General features: G+C 43.2%; 1 protein-coding gene across 9 annotated transcripts in view; it reads left to right on the forward strand.

Annotated features, from left to right (window-relative positions):
• Positions 1-19,953, forward strand: part of SFXN5 (sideroflexin 5) — a gene marked incomplete at both ends in the record, with an annotated part of 107,423 nt that overhangs the window by 38,190 nt on the left and 49,280 nt on the right. For 8 of the 9 annotated variants that reach the window (XM_084234331.1, XM_084234336.1, XM_084234337.1 and 5 more), the window contains 3 exons: positions 717-742; positions 17,938-17,991; positions 18,955-19,011. In XM_084234331.1, coding sequence (XP_084090457.1) covers positions 717-742; positions 17,938-17,991; positions 18,955-19,011 — 137 coding nt within the window. Of the gene's footprint in view, positions 1-716; positions 743-17,937; positions 17,992-18,954; positions 19,012-19,953 lie in introns of those variants that run through there. The other variant, XM_084234338.1, reaches the window with a different exon arrangement.

The raw sequence follows: 19,953 nt of genomic DNA on the forward strand, positions 1-19,953 counted from the left end.
TGCTGTCAGGCCACCAGCTGACTGACTGCCATAAGTTAGAGTTCAGGGCAGGAGGCTGCCCACTGACAGCAGTAGGGACAACAGCGAAGCGTTATGCAGTATAAGGGTTGTGAGCAGAGGATACAGCACCTTGGCTCTAGCTGAGCTTCACACTAGGTCTCCTGCTGTGCTAAGGATGTCTAGTCAGGGCAGTAGAGATTCAAAGAGCTCTGCTACTAAAAGGGACACATCTCAGGTGGGTAGGGAGTTTTCTTTCCAGAAATGGTCATGGTGCCAGGAAAGTAAGGGGATATGCTAGAAAGATGCAGCTGAGGGAAGGAGGACATTCCAGGCCTTCAGAGACATGCAGAGTTGTGTAGTGTATGTAGGCAGTGGCTGCTGCCTCGCAGGGGAAATTATTGGAGGATCCCATAGAGGGATGTGGCCCTGGAAGTGGGCAGCCCTGCCTTCAGGCCCTTTCAGGTGTGAGAACTGTCTGGTCAAAGGGCAACAGAGTGAGGGAGGTTGGGAGACACAGGGGAACCCAATACCCTGGGGTTGGCTGAGCTGGGAAAAGGCGTGAGGGCTGGAGGTGGCTTCTGTCTGACCTGAGCACCTTTATCTGGGTCATCGACAAAACCAAGCCCTGAAGTATCCTCTGGTATTTAAGTCAAGAGGTGGGTGGGCGGAGAGTGGGGTGAAAGTACAAGACCTGATTGTTTATTCCCCTCCCATAGGTTACATTCCTTTTGGGACGCCAATTGTAAGTATTGCTTTTAAGAGATTTTCTTTTTTTGTTCTTATATATTTGGGATATTGATTTATATATTTGGGATATTGATTTAAGATAAATTCCTGGAGGAAAATTACTGGGTAGAATAGCATATATTTCTTTTTTAATTCTCTTGATGTGTGTTGTCCAACTTCTTTTCATAAATAGTGTGCCAGTGTACATCTAACACAGAGGTTCAAAATAACATTAGTTCTGCACACTTTCCATCGAGTATTGTCATTAGGACTTGCTGGTTACAGGGATGTTTCCCCCCAAAGTTTAGGAAGTCAGAAAGTAAGGGTATCTTCTGAAAACTAAAGTTTAAAATGAACTCCTAAAGGAGATCATATTCTTTTTGTTCCATTTTGGAATCAAGATTAAATTTACTCCCAATTTTTTAAACGTTAGAGTAAAATAAATGTACAGAAAGTTGAATTTATCATAAATGTGTAACTTGATAAGTTCACAACGTGAGTAGTCCACGTAGACGTCACTTACATAAAGATTTAGGGCATTATCAGCCATTCTTATGTATCCCTCTCAGTTACTACCCACCCCAGAGAACCACTTTTCTGACTTCCTTTGCTATGTTCTACTTTTGCCTGGTATTGAACTTTAGATCAATGGAATCATCACTATGTCCCTTTGTTTGTTTGTTTGTTTGTTTTTTTTTTGGTCTGATTTCTTTCACTCAAAATTGTTTGTGAGATTCAGCCATAGTATTATATATAGTATTTGTTTGTTCCTTTTAATTGCTATATAATATTCCATTGCTGTAACTAAATAATATCAACATTTCTTTATCCATCCTACTGTGGGCAAACATTTGGGTTGTATCTGGTTTGGAGTTCACAATAACTAGTGCTGCTTTGAACATGGTTGCACAAATCCTTTAGAGAGGATATGTAATTAGAGAGATCCTTACTCTCGGATCAAACCTAGGAGGCTAGGCCTTCCTGGTGGTGCAGGGGTTAAATTTTCAACATTATTAAGCTATTGCCAACCACTGCAGCCTGAGTTCCATCCTGGCCAGGTTGCTAACCCACCTATGGCACAGCAGACCTATCCTGTCTTGCCCCATCTGCTGCTCCCCTCATCAGTGTATCTCAGTAGGTCTGCCTGTTTTTTTCTCCACTCTGTCTCTGGTGAATCCTCTCACTCACTGCGCCTCTGGCCTATGACCTATGGCCCAGTTCTTGTATGCATAAATAAATAAATATAAATCTTTAGAAAAGAAAAACAAAAACAAACAAACAAACAAAAACCTAGGAGGCCAAAGAGATAATAACTAAATGCAGTGTATGTCCTAGGATCAGGAATGGTATTGCAGTGTAAGTGTGGAATGGTGTTGTAGTTTCTTACAAAGTTAAACATATGCTTGCTATATGAGCCAGCAATCTTACTTTTAGAGATTTACCTGAGAGAAATGATTACATATGTCCACACAAAGATCGGTACGCAAATATTTACAGTAGCTTTTCTCATATTAGCTTAAAACTGGAAACAGACAAAAATGACCAGCAGATGTTAAAATCACTGTTTGAAAAAATATGTTTGGAACAGGATAGTTACCAAATCTCAAGGTTTCATGTATGTATATACACACACACACACATAGGTGTGAGTGTGTATGTGTGTATTAGTTTATTTTTGTTTATTAGTTGGCACCCTCCTGTAAATAAGTTTTCCCTTCTGCTTCCACTTTTGATGTTTTTAAAAACTGTCTGTATGGTCTTGTATACTTTTTATTTCAATGGTAATAATTTACTTCTGTCATTTTTCATTTTGAGAAATATATATGTACACATATATAGATAGAGGTTGCTCAGTAAGATGAAATACATAATTTGAATAGATTTGTCAGTAGAAATAAATTAAATCAGTTGTTTAAAATAAATTCACTCAATCGCTTCTCGGCCTTTTGGCTAAGATTGAGCGTAGTATCTGTTCTTATCAGTTTAAAATAAATGCACCCAAGGGGCCTCCCCTGTTGGCGCAGCGGTTGAGCGTTGGGCAGTGAAGCTGCCTGCAGCCTCTGCAGCGCCAGTTCAATCCCCGGCTGCCGGGCGAGGGTCCCACATGGCGTGCAGACCTCTCCTGCCGCCCACTGCTCCCCTCAGCAGTGTATTTTGTCAGTCTGTCTGTTCTGTTCCCCACTCTGGCTCTGGTGAATTCTCTCACCCTCCCACTCTTCTGACTGTACCCAGTGCTTGTATAATAAATAAATAAATCTTAAAAAAAATAAAATAAGTGCACCCAATTGGTGAAGGAAACTCTATGGGGACTACACCGGAGGGGGTAGGGGGAAGCAAATATTGTTTAAAAATGAACAATGATGTAAAAAAAATAAAAAATAAAAAATTATTAGTTTATAAGTTACTGAAAAAAAAAATAAAATAAATGCACCCAAAGAATCAACAAATAACCCAAAAATTACCATTACGCTCTCCTGATCTGTCAGGTGACAGCATTCAAGGGGTAGTCAAACTCAATTTTGTAAAACTGAAAGAGAATAAAAAGGAGGATATGTTCCCTAATTCATTTATGAGGAACTTTGAGACCAATAACAAATAAGTAAATAGAAGGAAGAAAAAGCATAGGCCAATATCACTTATGAAATTACACAAAATACTCAAAATAAAGTAATAGCAAATTGAATCCAATAATGCATTAAAATATATCATAAGCAAATTATTTTTACCAAGAAAGTAATGGTAGAGAATATATTAATACAGTTCATCATATTAACAAATTGAGGGAGAAGCGTGATCATCTCAGTAAATACCAAAAAAAATATATCAATTGTTAAAATAAAACATAACCCCATTTACAATTAAAAAAAGAGATGGGCCTCCCTGGTGGCGCAAGGGGTTAAGACGCAACCTATGAAGTTATCCGCAGCCACTGCAGCACGAGTTCGATCCCCAGCTAGGGAGGTCACCCATATGGTGCAACAGAGTTCTCCTGTCTTGCCTGCTTCTCCCTCGGCAGTGTATTTCAGTCAGTCTGCCTGTTCTGCTCCCCACTCTGTCTCTGGTGAATTCTCTCACCCTCCACACCTCTGGCCTATACCCCAGTTCTTGTATGCAAAAATAAATAAATCTTTTTAAAAAAGAGAGAGAGAGAAAGAAGATTAGGTCTAGAAGGGAACATCCCTAACTTATAGAGTGTCTATCAAAAAATGAAATAAAGTCCAACCCATAGCAATCACTATTCTTAAAGATGAAACAAAAGTAAATACTTAATGTCCGGGTTGGGTAAGAATGCCTGATGATACTGCTTTTAGCCAACCATTTTCTGGAAGACTGGCAATTAAAGTAAAATATAAAAATTAAAACCTAATATTAAGATGGGAAAGGAAGAAACGAGATCATTCATGAAAACAAATTACTGGGACTACTGTTTTTAATGATATGTGATGGAAGAAAAGTCACAAGAAATTGTTGTATGGCTATAAACCTATAGCAAAGATCTTGCACATGATTTTTTTAAAGATAGCACTTAAAACTATATAAATTCAAGAAAAAGATTGCAAGAATTTTATGGAAATATTTCTGAAAGTTTCTTGAAGGACATTGGAGATCTAAATAAATGGAGAGATATATCATCTTAGATGGGAACTCATTTTTTTAAAGGTTTATTTATTTATGCATACAAGAACTGGGGTACAGGCCAGAGGTGTGGAGGGTGAGAGGATTTACCAGACACAGAGTGAGGAACAGAACAGGTGGGTTGACTGAAATACATGGCTGAGGGGAGCAGCGGGCGATTCAGGAGAGGTCTACTGCACCATGTGGGTATCTCCCTGGCTAGGGATGGCACTTGTGCTACAGTGGGTGTGGATAGCTTCATAGTGCTGCGTCTTAACCCCTTATGCCACCATGGTGGCCCCGGAATACTCATTATTCTTCAGATATCATCAAGATATTGATTTTCTCTCAATTAAAATCTATATTTAGGGCCTCCCCGGTGGCGCAGCGGTTGAGCGCTGGGTTGCGAAGCTGTTCGCGGCCTCTGCGGCGCCGGTTCGATCCCCGGCTGCTCCCCGGCCACTGGAGGAGGGTCCCGCATGGCGCGCAGACCTCTCCTGCCGCCCGCTGCTCCCCTCAGCAGTGTGCTTCGGTCCTTCTGCCTGTTCTGCAACCCACTCTGGCTCTGGTGAATTCTCTCACCCTCCCGCGCTTCTGACTGTACCCGGTGCATGTATAAACAAAACAAACAAACAAACAAATAAATAAATAAAACATGCCTCTATTAAAAAAAAAAATCTTTAAAAAAAAAAATCTATATTTAAATGTCAGAATAATTAGGTGGCTTATTTGTTGCTTTGTTTTAAAGTTTTCTTATTGTTTCCTTGTCTTTACCTGATTTTTCATTGGTCCTTTTAGTTTCTTAAATATTTTGAAGAGGATCATCCTAATTCTCTCTACCGTTAGCAGCCATATTTAACATAGAAGTTCCATTCTATGTATCTTATTAATAGCAATAATAACAACAAATGTGACCTCCCCACTCCTATCACCCATATTGAAAAAGACTTTTAGCGAGTCATTTTACTCCCTTCTATTTTACACACGCATACCTGTCACAATTTAAAAATAATCTGGAATCTTATCAGATTTTTGCTTAATAAATACCTGTATTAAACTTCACAGTTATTTACTTGTGTGTGTGTGCTGTTTGGTTAGAATATTTCTTTTATTTTTTAACATTTATTTATTTGTTTGTTTATTTATTTATTTATTTATGGGAGAAATGGGGAGTAGGCCAGAGGTGCAAGGGGTGAGACAATTCACTGCAGACAGAATGGGGAGCAGAACAGGCAGATCTACTGAAACACACTGCTGAGGGGAGCAGCGAGTGGGCGAGACAGGAGACGTCTGCTGCGCCATGTGTGGTTAGTTCCCTGGCCAGGGATCGCACTCAGGCCCCAGCAGTGATAACACTGAGACTTAGCCCCTGGCCACCAGGGGGACCCTGATTAGAATATTTCTTTGAATAATATTCAGAGTGTGTGGGCAATATACTTTCTGAGTCTTTGCATATCTGGACATGTGTTTTTTTCTCCTCAAGTACATGAACAATAGTTGGCATGATTCTTTCTTCCTTTGTAGGTAACTCCCTCCCCCACTCCCTTGAAATTTGCCATTTTTTCTTTTTATGTTAGGAGTTCAGGAATATCCTCAGGATAAAAAAACTTCATATATTTTATAAAATTATACATGAATGTGTTCTTTGGAATTCAATTCAAAGTGCCACCAAGGTTTGTTTTTAAAGAATATTTTAAAAGTTATTTAAGTATTACATGAATATGTTCTCTCAGCACAGAATTAAAACAATACAAAAAAATAAAAGTTCCTCTGACAATCCTCAGCCCCAAGTCTCCCAAAAGTAACTGCTAAGTTTGGTGTGAACTTTCTGGCTTTTTTGTAGGCATTTGCATACATATGAGTCATCTTTTCAATACTTTTTTGTAATTTTTCCATTAAAATATAACATACTTGTCTGCAACTAACTTATTAAACTTAGCAATTTGCCTACATAAAGATCTGCTTCATTCATTTATTCATTTATTTGTTTTCCTCCTGAGTTGTATTCACTCCTTCAGTGTATTTACTTATCTGCTTATTAGTTATTAAAAACAGCAAATGCTATAGAAGAAAACCCATGCAAAGCTTTTCTTTACACAAGTATAAGGATTTCTTGAGGTCCCATTCCAGAATGTGAATTAGCTAAAAGACGATGCATATTTAAATTTTTTATCGCTATTGCCAAATTTCTCTTCAAAAAGTCTGCATTTTCCCCCCAACCTGGTAAGATAAAGGTGGTATCTCATTAGGGCTTTAATTTTTCCCCCTGAATGCCAAAGAGGTCATGCTTATTTTCTTCTGTTCATTGGCCATAAATATTTTCTCTTCTGTGAATTACCTGCTCACATCCTTTGTCCATTCTTCCAATGACTCTATTTTCCTAATTGGTTTGTAAGAGTTCTGTATATGTTGGGGTTATTAATTAAGCCTTTGAATTATATACAGATCTTCCTTGACTGCTGGGAGCATGTTCCAATAAAACCATCATAAGTTGAAAATATCATTAAGTCAAAACTGCATTTAATACAGCCTCCCTACTATCATAGCTTAGTCAGCCTGCCTTCAACTTTTGGTTACTACTGAAAGCTGATCCTTTCGCACCACTATAAAATCATAAATTGAACTATTGTTAAGTCAGGGACCTTCTATGTATCACAAACCAATCCCTCTTTCTGGATGTTTTTCCTCTACTCTCTGGTGTTTATATAGTAGAAAAGTTTTAAATATTAAAGTTTTTATGTAGAATGATCTTTTCTTTGGTTGATTTTCAGTCTTTTTCCCACTTTTCACCTCCATCTCTATTAAAAAAATGGCATTTGAGAGAGTCATATCTGGGATTCAACTCTTGAATGTATTTATCAATTCTGTTTTTAGTTTCTAATTTGTTCATTTCTGCTTTTGTTTTATAACATCCATTTTTCCTCTTTGGTTTGTTTGCTTTTTTATCTTCTAAACTTAATTTATTTTCATCCTTTCCTTCTAACAGAAGTGTTTAGGAAGGATTGTGGATTTGCTTCTGAGTATATCTAATACATACTGTATCTAATACATTTTCATATTTAGTGACTTATGTTTTTATTTTAAAAATAAGTTTGAAATTGTGGTTTTGAATCTTCTTTAATCAATTAGTGCATCCCACATGGTTGGGTTTTTAAAATTATTTTGTCATTATTTTTCAGTTTATCTTATTTTTAGAGGGAGAGACTGCTACAATTCTGCTCTTTGAGGTGTATTGTGGTTTTATTTGCAGTATAGTATATGCTTAAGATTAGTATATGCATCTGCACATTAAAAAGTTCAAAATAAGTGACTTAAATAAAATAATTTACTTGTCTCCCATGTCATAGATGTTTGGAGGGAGGCAGATCCCTACAACTTATCGGCAACCCAGACTTCGATTTTTCTGTACCATCCTCAGTGCTGGCTGGAGTCCCAGCCATCAGATTCGCATTATGGAGAGAGGTGGGGGGCGAAAAGGTTGTTCCTCCTGAGTCAATTTCCTTTAAAGAAGCCTTCTCAAATCTCACACAACAGTTCTGTTTACATTTCATGTAGAATTGAATCCCCAATTTTATTTATTTTTTTTTGTTGTCTTAATAAAATCTTTATTTTTTTTTAATAAATTTTATTGTTATATTCCCCATACAATTGCAGCCCCCCATTCTGACCCCAATCCCTCCCCTCCCGCCCCCGCCCCCCTAAAAGTGTCTCTGGTTCATAGTTTTTTGTTGATTTTGATTTTCACTTTCTTATAGTTATTCATTTTCCTGGTCCCTTATTTAAGTTTTCTAGATTCCTGCTATGAGTGAGACCATCCGGTATTTTTCTTTTTCTTTTTGGCTTATTTCGCTGAGCATGATCCCTTCCAGCGCCATCCATGTTGCAGCAAATTGCATGTGTTTATCTTTTTTGAATGCTGAGTAATATTCCATGGTATATATGTACCACATCTTCTTGATCCAGTCATCTATTTTTGGGCATTTGGGTTGTTTCCAAAGCTTAGCTATTGTAAACAGTGCTGCTATAAACATAGGGGTGCAGGTGTTCTTTGGAATTGATGTTTCTGTGTCCTTTGGGTAAATACCTAGGAGTGGAATTGCTGGATCATATGGAAGCTCTATGTTTAGTAGGTCCAGAAATCTCCACACAGCTTTCCACAGTGGTTGGACCAGTTTGCACTCCCACCAACAGTGCAGAAGAGTTCCTTTTTCTCCACACCCTCGCCAACATTTGTTGTTGCTAGTTTTTTTAATATGTGCTATTCTCACTGGTGTAAGATGGTATCTCATGGTAGTTTTGATTTGCATTTCCCTGATGACAAGTGATGTTGAACATTTTTTCATATGCCTGTTGGCCATTTGCATTTCCTCTTCAGAGAAGTTTCTTTTAAGCTCTTCTGCCCATTTTTTGACTGGATTATTTTCTTTGTTGTTGTTGAGTCTCATCAGCTCTTTGCAGATTTTTGTGATCAGTCCTTTATCATTAGTGTTGGGTGCAAAAATGTTCTCCCAGTTGGTGGGGTTTCTCTTTGTTTTTGTTATTGTCTCTTTTGCTGTGCAAAAGCTCTTTAATTTGATGTAGTCCCAGCTGTTTATCTTTGCCTTCACTATCACTGCTTTGGGTGATGTGTCTGTAAAGATGTCTTTGATGTGCAAATCACGTAGTGTTTCGCCTATATTTCCTTCTATATATTTTATGGTTTCAGGTCTTATGTCTAGTTCTTTAATCCATTTTGAGTTGATTTTTGTGTATGGTGTGAGGTGGTGGTCAAGCTTCATTCTTTTGCATGTAGCGACCCAGTTTTCCCAGCACCATTTATTGAATAAACTTTCTTTGCTCCAATGCATATTCTTTGCTCCTTTGTCAAAGATTAGTTGACCATAAATCTGTGGGTTTATTTCTGGTGAATCCCCAATTTTAGAAATTATTAGTGAAAGGGTAAAATAGTTAATAGGTAGGCAAACAATGACTGCCATAATGATTTTTATAAATAGTCCATCAACACTTGAAACAAAAGATGTATTGCTTTTCTGTGTCATCTCTTTGCCAAACCAGAATGGTTGAATTTGGAGTTCATTTCCCCCTGAGAGGCCAAATTTTTGCCTCGTTATGTGATTAATGACTGCCATCGACTGGGGAGAACTAGCTAGTGCAAGAGACACCCTTACTGTCTCTGGTCCACAAGGTGTTATTGAGGATACCCCGCATGTTTCCATCTTTGTCTTCCTACCTGTGACAAGTCAGTTGTTTCAGGGTCATGGTAACCCTGTAAGCATTCTGGGAACTTGGGTGTTGACCCACTCCCATGTCATTCAGGGGTTCATTGCTGAAGCAGATGCTGCGGATGCCCTGTCTAATCCTCTCCCAGTCTGGAGCAAACATCCCTCTGTGAATAAATGTGTGGAGTGTGAGGAGATGCCATTGCCTCTGAAACCTGCATGAACACTTGATTGAGGCAAATGGGAGCATGATCTGGGACTCTCCCAGCAGGCCCCAGTGGCAGCCAAAGCCAAAATGACAATGCACACCCAGTCCTACTTCCTAGCCTGAAATAGTTGCATCCCAAGACTCAGAACAGCTGGACCAGAGGTCTGGTTCCAAGGAGCCATGGGGCGTGGAAAACCTATAGCCTTCCATCTTGGCACTTTGACATGGACAAGTGATGTGAGGCCTTATTGGACCCTCTCCCTACCTGGGCCATTGCCAACCCTTGTGTGGAATGGGCACTGTGACTGTTCCCTCACTTTCACTGAACCTGGCTCCCACCTGCCACATCAGCTCTACGAAGGCCCCACTGCACCTGGTAGCGCTGAACAGCTAATGCCTGGCCTGAAAGGGGTGAAGGTTCTGGTTCCCACCTTAGGAAGCCTATGGTGTGATAGAGTGGGTAAGAAACACACACATGCAGAAGCCCCTAAAATACTTAACCCAAATAGAAATGGGGGTGCCGGCGAGCATGCTGGAAACTGAGTCCCTGAATGAGGAAGGGAAGGGTTGAATAAGACTGGCAGGTGCATTAACTGAGACTATTCTAAAAGTAATATCTGAGCTCCCTTCTGCCCAGGTGAGCATCCCAGGCTCAACCTGGCTCTGTTCCCACCTTGCCAGAGAGTAACCCCACCCCCACTCTGCTTGCTCTCGGAGCTCAGGAGAAACAAGCTGGTTTTCTCCCAGAGGCTGGTGCCAGTTTAGTCAGCAGATTTCACAGATCCACTGGCACCCATGTAGTGTCTTATTTTAAGCTTAACATTTGAAGATGGGAACTTTTCCCCCTTTGGTGTGTGGCAGAGAGATTCCAATTTATACATAAGCACGATGTCTAAGCCAGGGCACCAAGGCTATTCCTGAGGCTAGTGCAGCTCATGAGTCTCCTTCAGGTAACTTCCCAAGGATCCCCACCAAAGTCAACATCCCCATTCCCAGAGAACCACTAGGTCTGCAGCACTGTCCTTCCATGCTCGCTGGCTGGGGATCGGCGGGGTGGAGTTCCCGTGCCCATCATCCCCAGCTGCCAGCCTTTATCCCTACCCTTGGCTACGTCACACCTCAGATGCCAGGGACTGGATTTCTTTCATGCGATTGAGGTTCTCCAGGTGGCTTCTGTGCTCCTCAGCCCTGACCACCCCTAAAACTGCCGCCCTTCTCCCCCAATTATTCTGGAACTCTCAAAACTCAGGGCCATAACTCCCCATATCCAGCTGGAGAATGGAGCAGGAGCAGCCACCATGAGTTACATCCAGCCCAGATTTCTGTCAGAGGGCAATTCAGAGTTTGGACTCTGGACTTTGAACTCACTCATTTGAACACAGCAGAAGTGGATAATCATGTGGACTCAGAACCCCATTTGTCAGAAGATGCTGGGATAGGGCACTTCATCTCGGGGGGCAAGAGGGAAGACCTATGGAGGGTTCAATTTATGTGAGGATTTGTCTGTGTCCCAGGGCCTTTCTGACATTTCCCAGCCCTCCTCTCCACAGACTTTGCTTTCTCACACCTTTAAATTGCCACCCCAATTTTCTCCCATTACAAGCGACACCTAGCCACCGTGGCTGAAAGAGGTGTTGGCTCATTTAAGCTGGAATTGACCAGTTAGAGACAAACATTCATTTGATGGAAGATATTTTCTTTAACTGGTTGGGTTTCTTTAAATAGCAGCTCCCCTAATGTGTAAAGTGTTACTTTCAGATCATTAGCCACATAAATCTGAAGATGGAGACAAAGTAAAAGGAAAAAACAGGCAAATTGTTGAGTATCGGGACCCAGACAGATCTTTGATCATGAAGAAGAACATTTCAGGATTGAGTGAGTCAGTGTGCAGGGAAGGAAGGATGCCAAAACACGGCTGCTTTACCAGGGACGACTCCCAGGTGAGAAGTGAACATCGTATGGTTGGTTTCACTTTTCTGAAGCTTCTGGAAGCTCTCGAGGAAGGCAGACCTGAAACAGAAACTACTGAGATGAATGCTACAAAAAAGTCAGGCAGAATGCTGGGGAAACATGACTGGGGAACTGAACTCATCCTGAATTAGGGAGCGCTTCCTGGAGGAAGTGACAACTAAGCTGAAACCTGCAGGAGGAGGAGGGGTTAGGCAAGTAGAGATGGGGTGGAGAGGAGGGCAGTGAAATCAGCCATTATCTTACAAACAAGATCAATATGTACCCTGTAGTCTTCCTCTGACTGAAATTTCACCAGCCAGTTGTTTTGACAAATACTCTGATTCTTCTCTGGATTTTCTGTACTTAAATATATCTTTCTGCTATCACGTGTGTCAGTTTTGTCTGGTGGCAGCCAGAGGAGCAGGGGTTGATGAGTTCTCTTTTTCTGAGTTCCAATATCACAGCACACAGAATTGTGGCCATTGGCCTTGACCCCCATCCTTGTCTTCAACCATTTGCGTCCCACTCTGGTCAAACAGATAGGGGTATTTGGTGGCACCTCTCTCCCAGATTGAGACCTCATCTCTCTGCAGAGGTAGAGCACTCTGCAGGAGGAGGCTTGAAATGAAGGTGTGGCTTTTTTTCTTGTGAGCCAGGTGCTATATGGGTGCCAATAACCCCATTCCAGATTCTGTCTTGAGACCAGCTCAAGTACAAGTGGCCTTTCTTCCTGGACCCCCAGGAAGCCTCAGAGGTGGGCTAATTGTCCCCTAGGTTGTGGGGAGTGATTAAGTAAGACTGCTCAGGAACCACCATCACCAGGGAAGATGCATACACAATGGTATGCCAATACAATGCATACACAATTTAAGGTGCATGCACAATGGTACAGGACTTTGCGAACAGAAAGGACAGCATATTCATGCTCCATATGTGGTGGTGATCCTGTATATTTAGCTATTGCTGCGACAGTGCCGTGTTAACAAGCATCCACAACATTTCAATGGCAGCCACAAGTGTTTATTCTTAGAGATCACAGTTGCCTGGGTTTGACTAATCTAGCAGGAATTGACTGAAGCAGTTGTGCTTCTCACTACACTTCTCGGGTCAACTGGGAGTCAGCTGACCCCAGCTGGACTCTGCCCCTCATCTTTCATCCTCCTTGGACCAGTACAATAGTCAGGGCCTGTGCAGTACTGGAAGCACAAGGGGGCAAGCAGAAACACACGAAGTCTCGGGGGCCTGGGCTTGGAACTGGCAAACTGCCCCCGTCCCACATGCCATTGGCCAAAGCTAGTCTTGAGATCCATCAATGGAAGAGCAAAGAAATACATTTTCCCCTGATGAGGACATGGTGAGGGTATGGCTGCAGAGAGGGTGTGTGAAGAATTGGGACCAAAATCTCAATCTACCCCTCTTTCAATGGCCAATACTCCTATGCAATTGGGACTTTAATGAGAAGAATAAGGAGAGATGGTGATAGTGTCATTGCGATCCCTCACAGATCTTTTCTCTGGTCAGAGGGCGTAGGATCAAAACAAGGGGGGTGGGAATTGTATGGGGACTATAACCAAGATGAAAATGTGTACATTGTGCAAAAATGAAAGATGATGTAAAAAATATATAAAATTTAAAAAATAAAAAAAGATTTAACTAGCATACTTAATCATGAGTGGGTGCTGTTCTAGCCTACAGTGTGGGCCCAGCTTTGTGCTGAGTGCTTTGGGAAGGAAAAGAGAAAGCCCAATTCCACCTTCAGGAGCTCACAATCCTTTGAAGGATAAGACTTGTGTTCAAAGACGAGGTGGGAGCAAGATGAAGCTCGATTGTGTAATGCAGGCTGTGGAGTCTCAAGAAAGGAGAGACCAGAGATGAGGAAAGAGTTAGGCAGGAGGAGGGGAGTATAGCAACGACTGGCACCTAGTGAGCCCTTGCTGCACGCCGAATTCTTCCTGCGTCTCACGTCCTCTCAAGGCCCTGCAGAGATATACCAGGATCATCCCCATTTAACAGATGAAAAATGGAGGCGCAAAGAGGTCCAGTCACCCGCCTGTGGTGACAAAGCTGGTAAATACAGGAGCCAGGGTTGAGTCAAGCTCTTCTTGCAACCAGCCCCTGAGAGCTGATCACCAGGGGCCGTGGTGGCAGCCCATGGGGTGGGGGAGCAGCGGAGGTAGGTAGAGGTGCAGAGGGGACAGCTACCAGGGTGTGGGAGCTCTGGAGGGGGCCCCAGCCATGTTTTGAACTATAAATGGGAGCAAAGATAGGATGTGTGATTTGGCCAAGGTCCTCAGCAAGATAGGGTGGAGGCTGGGCTGGAAATTCTAGCTGTTGGCTCTCCTTCCACTTTCCCTGGTACCAGCCGCATTCTGGGCTCTCTCCACCCGTCTGCGCGGCCACGCCTGAAGCTTTTCCCTCTTGGAAGAGGTACAATCCACTGGCATTGAAGCCGGGTGGACTGGCTCCCTCTCCATCCATCTCTTTCCTCCCTTTCCCCGCCATGTTCTGGAAAGGGCAGCGTGAGGGAATGTGGGCAGGTTGCACCAGAGATATACATCAGAGAACTGAAGGAACATTTATTTTTAATTTAGACTTAAAAAGAAAAAAGGAAGTTATAAAATATCTGCTCTTGCTCCGGGGATTGTGCAGATGGTGCTGCGTGTTGCCTAATGGGGAACGGGGCTGGCACCGGCGTGCTCCTGGCCCCACCAGCCTCACTGTAGGTCCTAGGAGGTGGGCCCCTGCGCTCCCCTCAGCCTCAGTCGATCCCTCAGCCCCTTTTGGCCAGTGTAGCAGGTCTTCCACTGTCTTCTCACCTCACTTCCCCGGACTCCCGCTTGTGGATTTCCCAAGCCTCCTTCTTCAGTCAGGCCAGTCTCAGCTGTGCCTGCTCCCATGTGCTCATGCGTGCACGCACACACACACACACACGCACGCACACACACACACTCTTCAACTCAGTCTTCCTCTTCCTTTAGCATTCTGCCCTGGGAGTAGAATGAAACTTAGTGCTCAAAAATGAGCATGGAGAGTCACTCTTCTTTGTGCTCAGGGGGATGAGTTGGAAAAGGAGCCCCTAAAATCAGAGCTGGAGCCCCCAAGCCAGGAATAAGGTGACCTGACTCTTTCTGGCTTGCTATGAAGCCGTGGGCAGATCATGGACTTTCTCTAAGCCTCAGTTTCCTCCATTTGCAAAATATAGAAGGTAGATCTATTTTGTCTGAGCCCCAGAGGATCATGGTAAGTGACATATGGGGAAATGCTCAGCAAAATCAATCGATACATCCTTCCAGCTCTACGAAAGCACAAGGAATCAGAATTGAGTGGGCCACTCCCGTGTTAGTGTAGGAATTTGGGACAGGGTTGGCCAACAAAATGAAAACTCACTGGTCACAAGCCCTATGTAGTGTGTGTTTGTGTGTGTGTACACTATATAACCTAGGTATTACTTTGGTTTCAGTTTGGAAAGACATATCACTTTTTTAAAAATGCATGCCATGAGATAAAACCTAATAAAGGGGGAAGATGAAAATGAGACAAAAGGAAGTTTAGAGAAGAAAAGATAAAATGAAACCGTTGTGAAGTTTGGGCACTAAATACACACAGTGAGGGCTGCTTGGCAGATGTGGACCATGGAAATCTGGCCTGAGCGTCTTGATAGTCAGTGCAAAGAGACACTCTGTAAAATGCCAACATCTGTAAGACAGATGCTAGCCGGTTGCTCAGAAGTACAATTTCTGACCTTAAAGCCAGAAAAATTTCCCCCAAGAAGACCCCTAGGGGGAATCTGCTGATGTAATGAGCAGTGAGTGTCCTGGATAACAACCCTCTGGTAAATATAGTGAGTCCCTCGCGACTGTATCTGATGATGCTCCTGGTGGCCCAAGCACAGTTCAGGGGGCACCATGGGATTGAGTGGGAGAAGGCAGTGTTGTTCATAACACCCCCCTGTTATATAAACTGACAGATTAGGGGAATGATATGCTCTCAATGATGGAGAACAGCTTGCATTTCCGCAGGCTTTGGGAGGCAGTAGACACACACCCGTGTACTCATGCGTGCACAAGCCGGCACACACACCCCTGCATGCTCGGCTCCCAATTCAGGCCTCTCTAGGCTCAGCTTCCTCTCTCTGGTCTTCTGGCTGACTGGGCCATAAGGAAGTGGTGCTGGGTCTGAGATACTTCTGTCAGGTCGGAGGGAGAACCCTTTCTAGACCATGGGGCTATCTCTATTGACTTCACGCCTACACTTTGGAACCTGAAGGTAGAATCTGAAACCAAAGTAAAACCTTCCAGGACAGCCCCTTCACTGTATGGGTAAGAAAGCTAGAGCCCCCAAAGGGAGATGATAGAGGGATAGAGCCGGGGTAAGACCTCAGGTCTCGTAATTCATGCCAGTACTCTAAGCTGTCTTTGCAAAATTAATTAAAGATAAATGAAAAATGGGGATCTCATTTTTGGGAGAAGAATCTTATAATTCCTCATTGGAGCCATGGAATGGTTTTACATCATATAATTTTATTCAAACTGATACGGGCCAATAAATATAAATGTATATGCATGTTCGCTGTTTTAAAACATTTTAATGTTTAAAACATGATTTACTAATGCTGCTGAGGATGTCTAGAATTTGATTTACTGCATAGTATTGAATGTTTATCCTTGTTCCTTTCAGAAATTCTTGCCAAAGAGTCATTTTATCTACAGGAATAATAAATAAGTCAATATGTGGATGGTTGTGCACATTTTTTCCATATGCAGCAGTACTTGGTAGATGTAATTTTGCACATAAACACTCAAAATGTAAACTGGAGAGACTCACATGGGTCCCTAAAGTCCAAGGTTTGGCCAGTGTCAAGTTCAGATAGCTAATCTTGACTTAACCGCCCCCCCCATCCCACTCCCACACACAAAGGCCCAAAGAACCCCACAGCAGCAACCAGGCAGAGAACCTAGATCTTAGGTGGTATTTGGGCTTTGAAAATAATGGATCCACACCTATGTCACCAACTTAGCCATAGAGTGTATTTGCTCATTCATTTACTCGTTCACCAAATTGATTAGCTATTTGTGTTTCATGCAATAACTTCAACATGGTATAGGCTTTACTTCACAGGGACTCCAATACAAATTCCTCCAACTTGTATTTGCAAAGCACTTTACACCTTAGAAATGATTGCTGTTTAATCCTCACAAAAAATCCTGCTGGATGCTTGACTGTGAAGGAGTGGGGTCAGCTGATGGAAGTGAAGATGCTCCTTTTTCTTGCACCTTGTTTTTATTGTTCCCCTTCCCCTCCAATTGTGGCAACAGTGCATGTCCACCATTAAAACGAAGCAGAAATATCCAAGAATGTGAGAAAATACTGTGTAAACTGACCTCCAGAAACATCTCCAGGCTGGGCCTCAGATTTTTTCATGCTTGGAGATATATTTATGTGCATGTTTGTATATATATGGTTATATATAAAGTGAGATTTTTTTTCTTTACAAAAATGGGATTGTGCTGTAATATAATTGTGCATCCGGGTTTTGTCTGTTGTCCCACATTTCACTGTGGGCACCAGTGGGTGTGGCTGCATCATCCATTTCAGTTTGCACAGATCCAGCTCACTATTTTTTTTTTAATTTTAAAAACTTTTTTTTTATATTCTCCATACAATTGCAACCCCGATTTTGACCCTAATCCCTCCATCCCCCTCTCCCCCAAAGAGTATCTCTAGTTCATAGTTGTTTGTTGATTTTGATTTTTTTTCTTTCTTATAGTTATTCTTTTTCCTGGTCCATATTTAGGTTTTCTAGATTCCTGCTATGAGTGAGACCATCCGGTATTTTTCTTTTTCTTTCTGGCTTATTTCGCTGAGCATGATCCCTTCCAGCACCATCCATGTTGCTGCAAATTGCATGTGTTTATCTTTTTTGAATACTGAGTAATATTCCATGGTGTATATGTACCACATCTTTTTGATCCAGTCATCTATTTTTGGGCATCTGGGCTGTTTCCAAAGCTTAGCTATTGTAAACAGTGCTGCTATAAACATAGGGGTGCAGGTGCCCTTTTCAATTAACGATTCTGTGTCCTCTGGGTAAATACCTAGGAGTGGAATTGCTGATCCAGCTCACTCTTGTCCACGGTTGTGTACATTTTCTTTGCAAATGTGGAAGGTGTTTCTTTTGCCTTCCTCAGCCTTTCCACTCTTTCTCTCTCTGACTTGCAGGTAGTCGGTCTCCTCTTGCCCAACCAGACGCTGGCATCCACTGTCTTCTGGCAGGTAAGCCCAGCAAGCAGAGCCTCCTGAGGGAGGGACCCAGGAACCTGCCCCAGGGTCTCCTATCATGTCCAGACCCCCCTGGGGAAAGTCACCTCACTTCCTGCCCCTCACTGACCCAGGAACCCCTGGACTTGGAGCAGGTCTCCAGCAGCCCATGCTTTGGGCCAGTATGTTACTCTTACTTTCGCACAGAGGTGAGGTGGTCCAGGTCTGTGCCTCACCTGGATGGCTCGTTGGTGGCCATCTCTGCCCCTTGGCTGCTTGTCCATGGCCAGTGAATTTGAAGTCCACACTCTTTTTGACAATAGTATCACCTGAATCTGTGGGGAAGGTAAATCCACCCCTGGCCCCACAGTAGTTATGTGGGTGAAAAAGTTCAAGATTCTGGTTCCCATTCTGGGGGTCACCTTGTGGTTCCCTGCAAACAGCTGAAGCGGTGTCTGTGCTGTGCATGTATGTGTGTGCCCATCTGTCTCTGAGGAGAAATGTCAGTCTTGCCTTGACAAAGCCCCTAACAGTGTCTGTGCCTGGGTGTCATAGGTGGTGTGACACTGGGTTGGGATATTTTTGAAAGATTCAGAGCTGTTAGTCATTCCAGGAGCCTAAATGTCCACCCCTGACCAGTAAGTAATATAATAAGGATGATGTGGCAAAGATAGCGGGGCAGTGGATGCTATAACTCTGGGGGAGGTGGCCCTGAATTGGGATGGATTGCTGGGTGGGTAGGACCAGTGTCTGGCTTGCCAGCAACTGAGAGGCTTCCCAAGACTAGGAACTTTCAGTGCTAAAACCAGCAGAGCCCTGGAAAAAAGAGACAGTTGGTCATGCTAATTAATGGTACCGCCTGTGAACTACAGACAGTTTCCCTCATCTTTCCGGAGGGTATAGACTCTTAGGGCTCAGGCCTGGCTTCCAGGGAGGTGACCTTCCTGCCCCTGACTTCTCTCCTTTGTTGCCTTTCAGTGGCTGAACCAGAGCCACAATGCTTGTGTCAACTATGCAAACCGCAATGCTACCAAGGTGAGCTACATGGACCACAGGCTCATGGTGGGGTTCAGGCTGGGTGGCCTTCATCCTCCACTGAATTAAGCATTGGCCTTTTTTAGGTACCTTATTTAAGCTGTCAACCCTTCTGCAAATGCCCCTTCAGCTGGGAGGGGCCTGAAAAGGAGAAGGCCCCCCAAGTGGGAAGTTGGTGGGTTCAGTGAGAGGGATGAGCTCTGCTGGCTTCAGAATTCTTGAGCAGCTCATATTCCGAATCTTGGATGGGTCAGTGTCAGCGACGTGAGCACTGAATTTCTCTACAGCATCCCCCAAGCTTTCCTGGAAGCTGCCTGGGAATATCCAGACCACTGGCCCCAAAGGTGGAGGGCTGCTTTTGAAGGATAAGGGATCTGGGAGGACTGGTTCTTCCTCAAGTTCCTGCACTCCTGGGACGAGCTTATGTTGTCCAGGAAGGGGCTGGGCCCTGCTTCTCTGCAAGGCTGCTCTTCCCCCTGAAGGATTCTCCACACTTCAGCCCAGAGGCAGGGAGAGGGGAGGAAGAGTTTAAGTCCCCTTGAGGGGCGGTTAGTTCAGGGATGGGAAGTCCAGGGCATTTCCTAACCTCCAGGGAGAAAGGTATAGCAGTTAGGAGCTGGCCTGGGCAGTAGGAACTACAGGTCCTGGTACTCGGAGGACGCCCTGATCCATTCACCAGTCCTCCCATGCAAACCTTCAATCCATGTCTCACTCCCATGCTTCACACATGTGCGTCTCCACTCAAATGTTTCCCCTTTAGCTTTAACCAAACATCCCCAAAATTGCCTTTGTCACCGAATTGCAGACAAATTCCTCAGCTCTTTCCTAATCTTCCCCATTGCAACTTTGAATATGTTTTCCATAGAAAGGTTGAGCAACTCTCATCCATTGCCATGGAAGCCCAATTATTGCTGGGATTGACAAGGCCTGGAGGACCCACTG

This window comes from Talpa europaea (genome assembly GCF_964194135.1).
Source record: "Talpa europaea genome assembly, chromosome: 6".
NCBI classification, from domain to species: domain Eukaryota; kingdom Metazoa; phylum Chordata; class Mammalia; order Eulipotyphla; family Talpidae; genus Talpa; species Talpa europaea.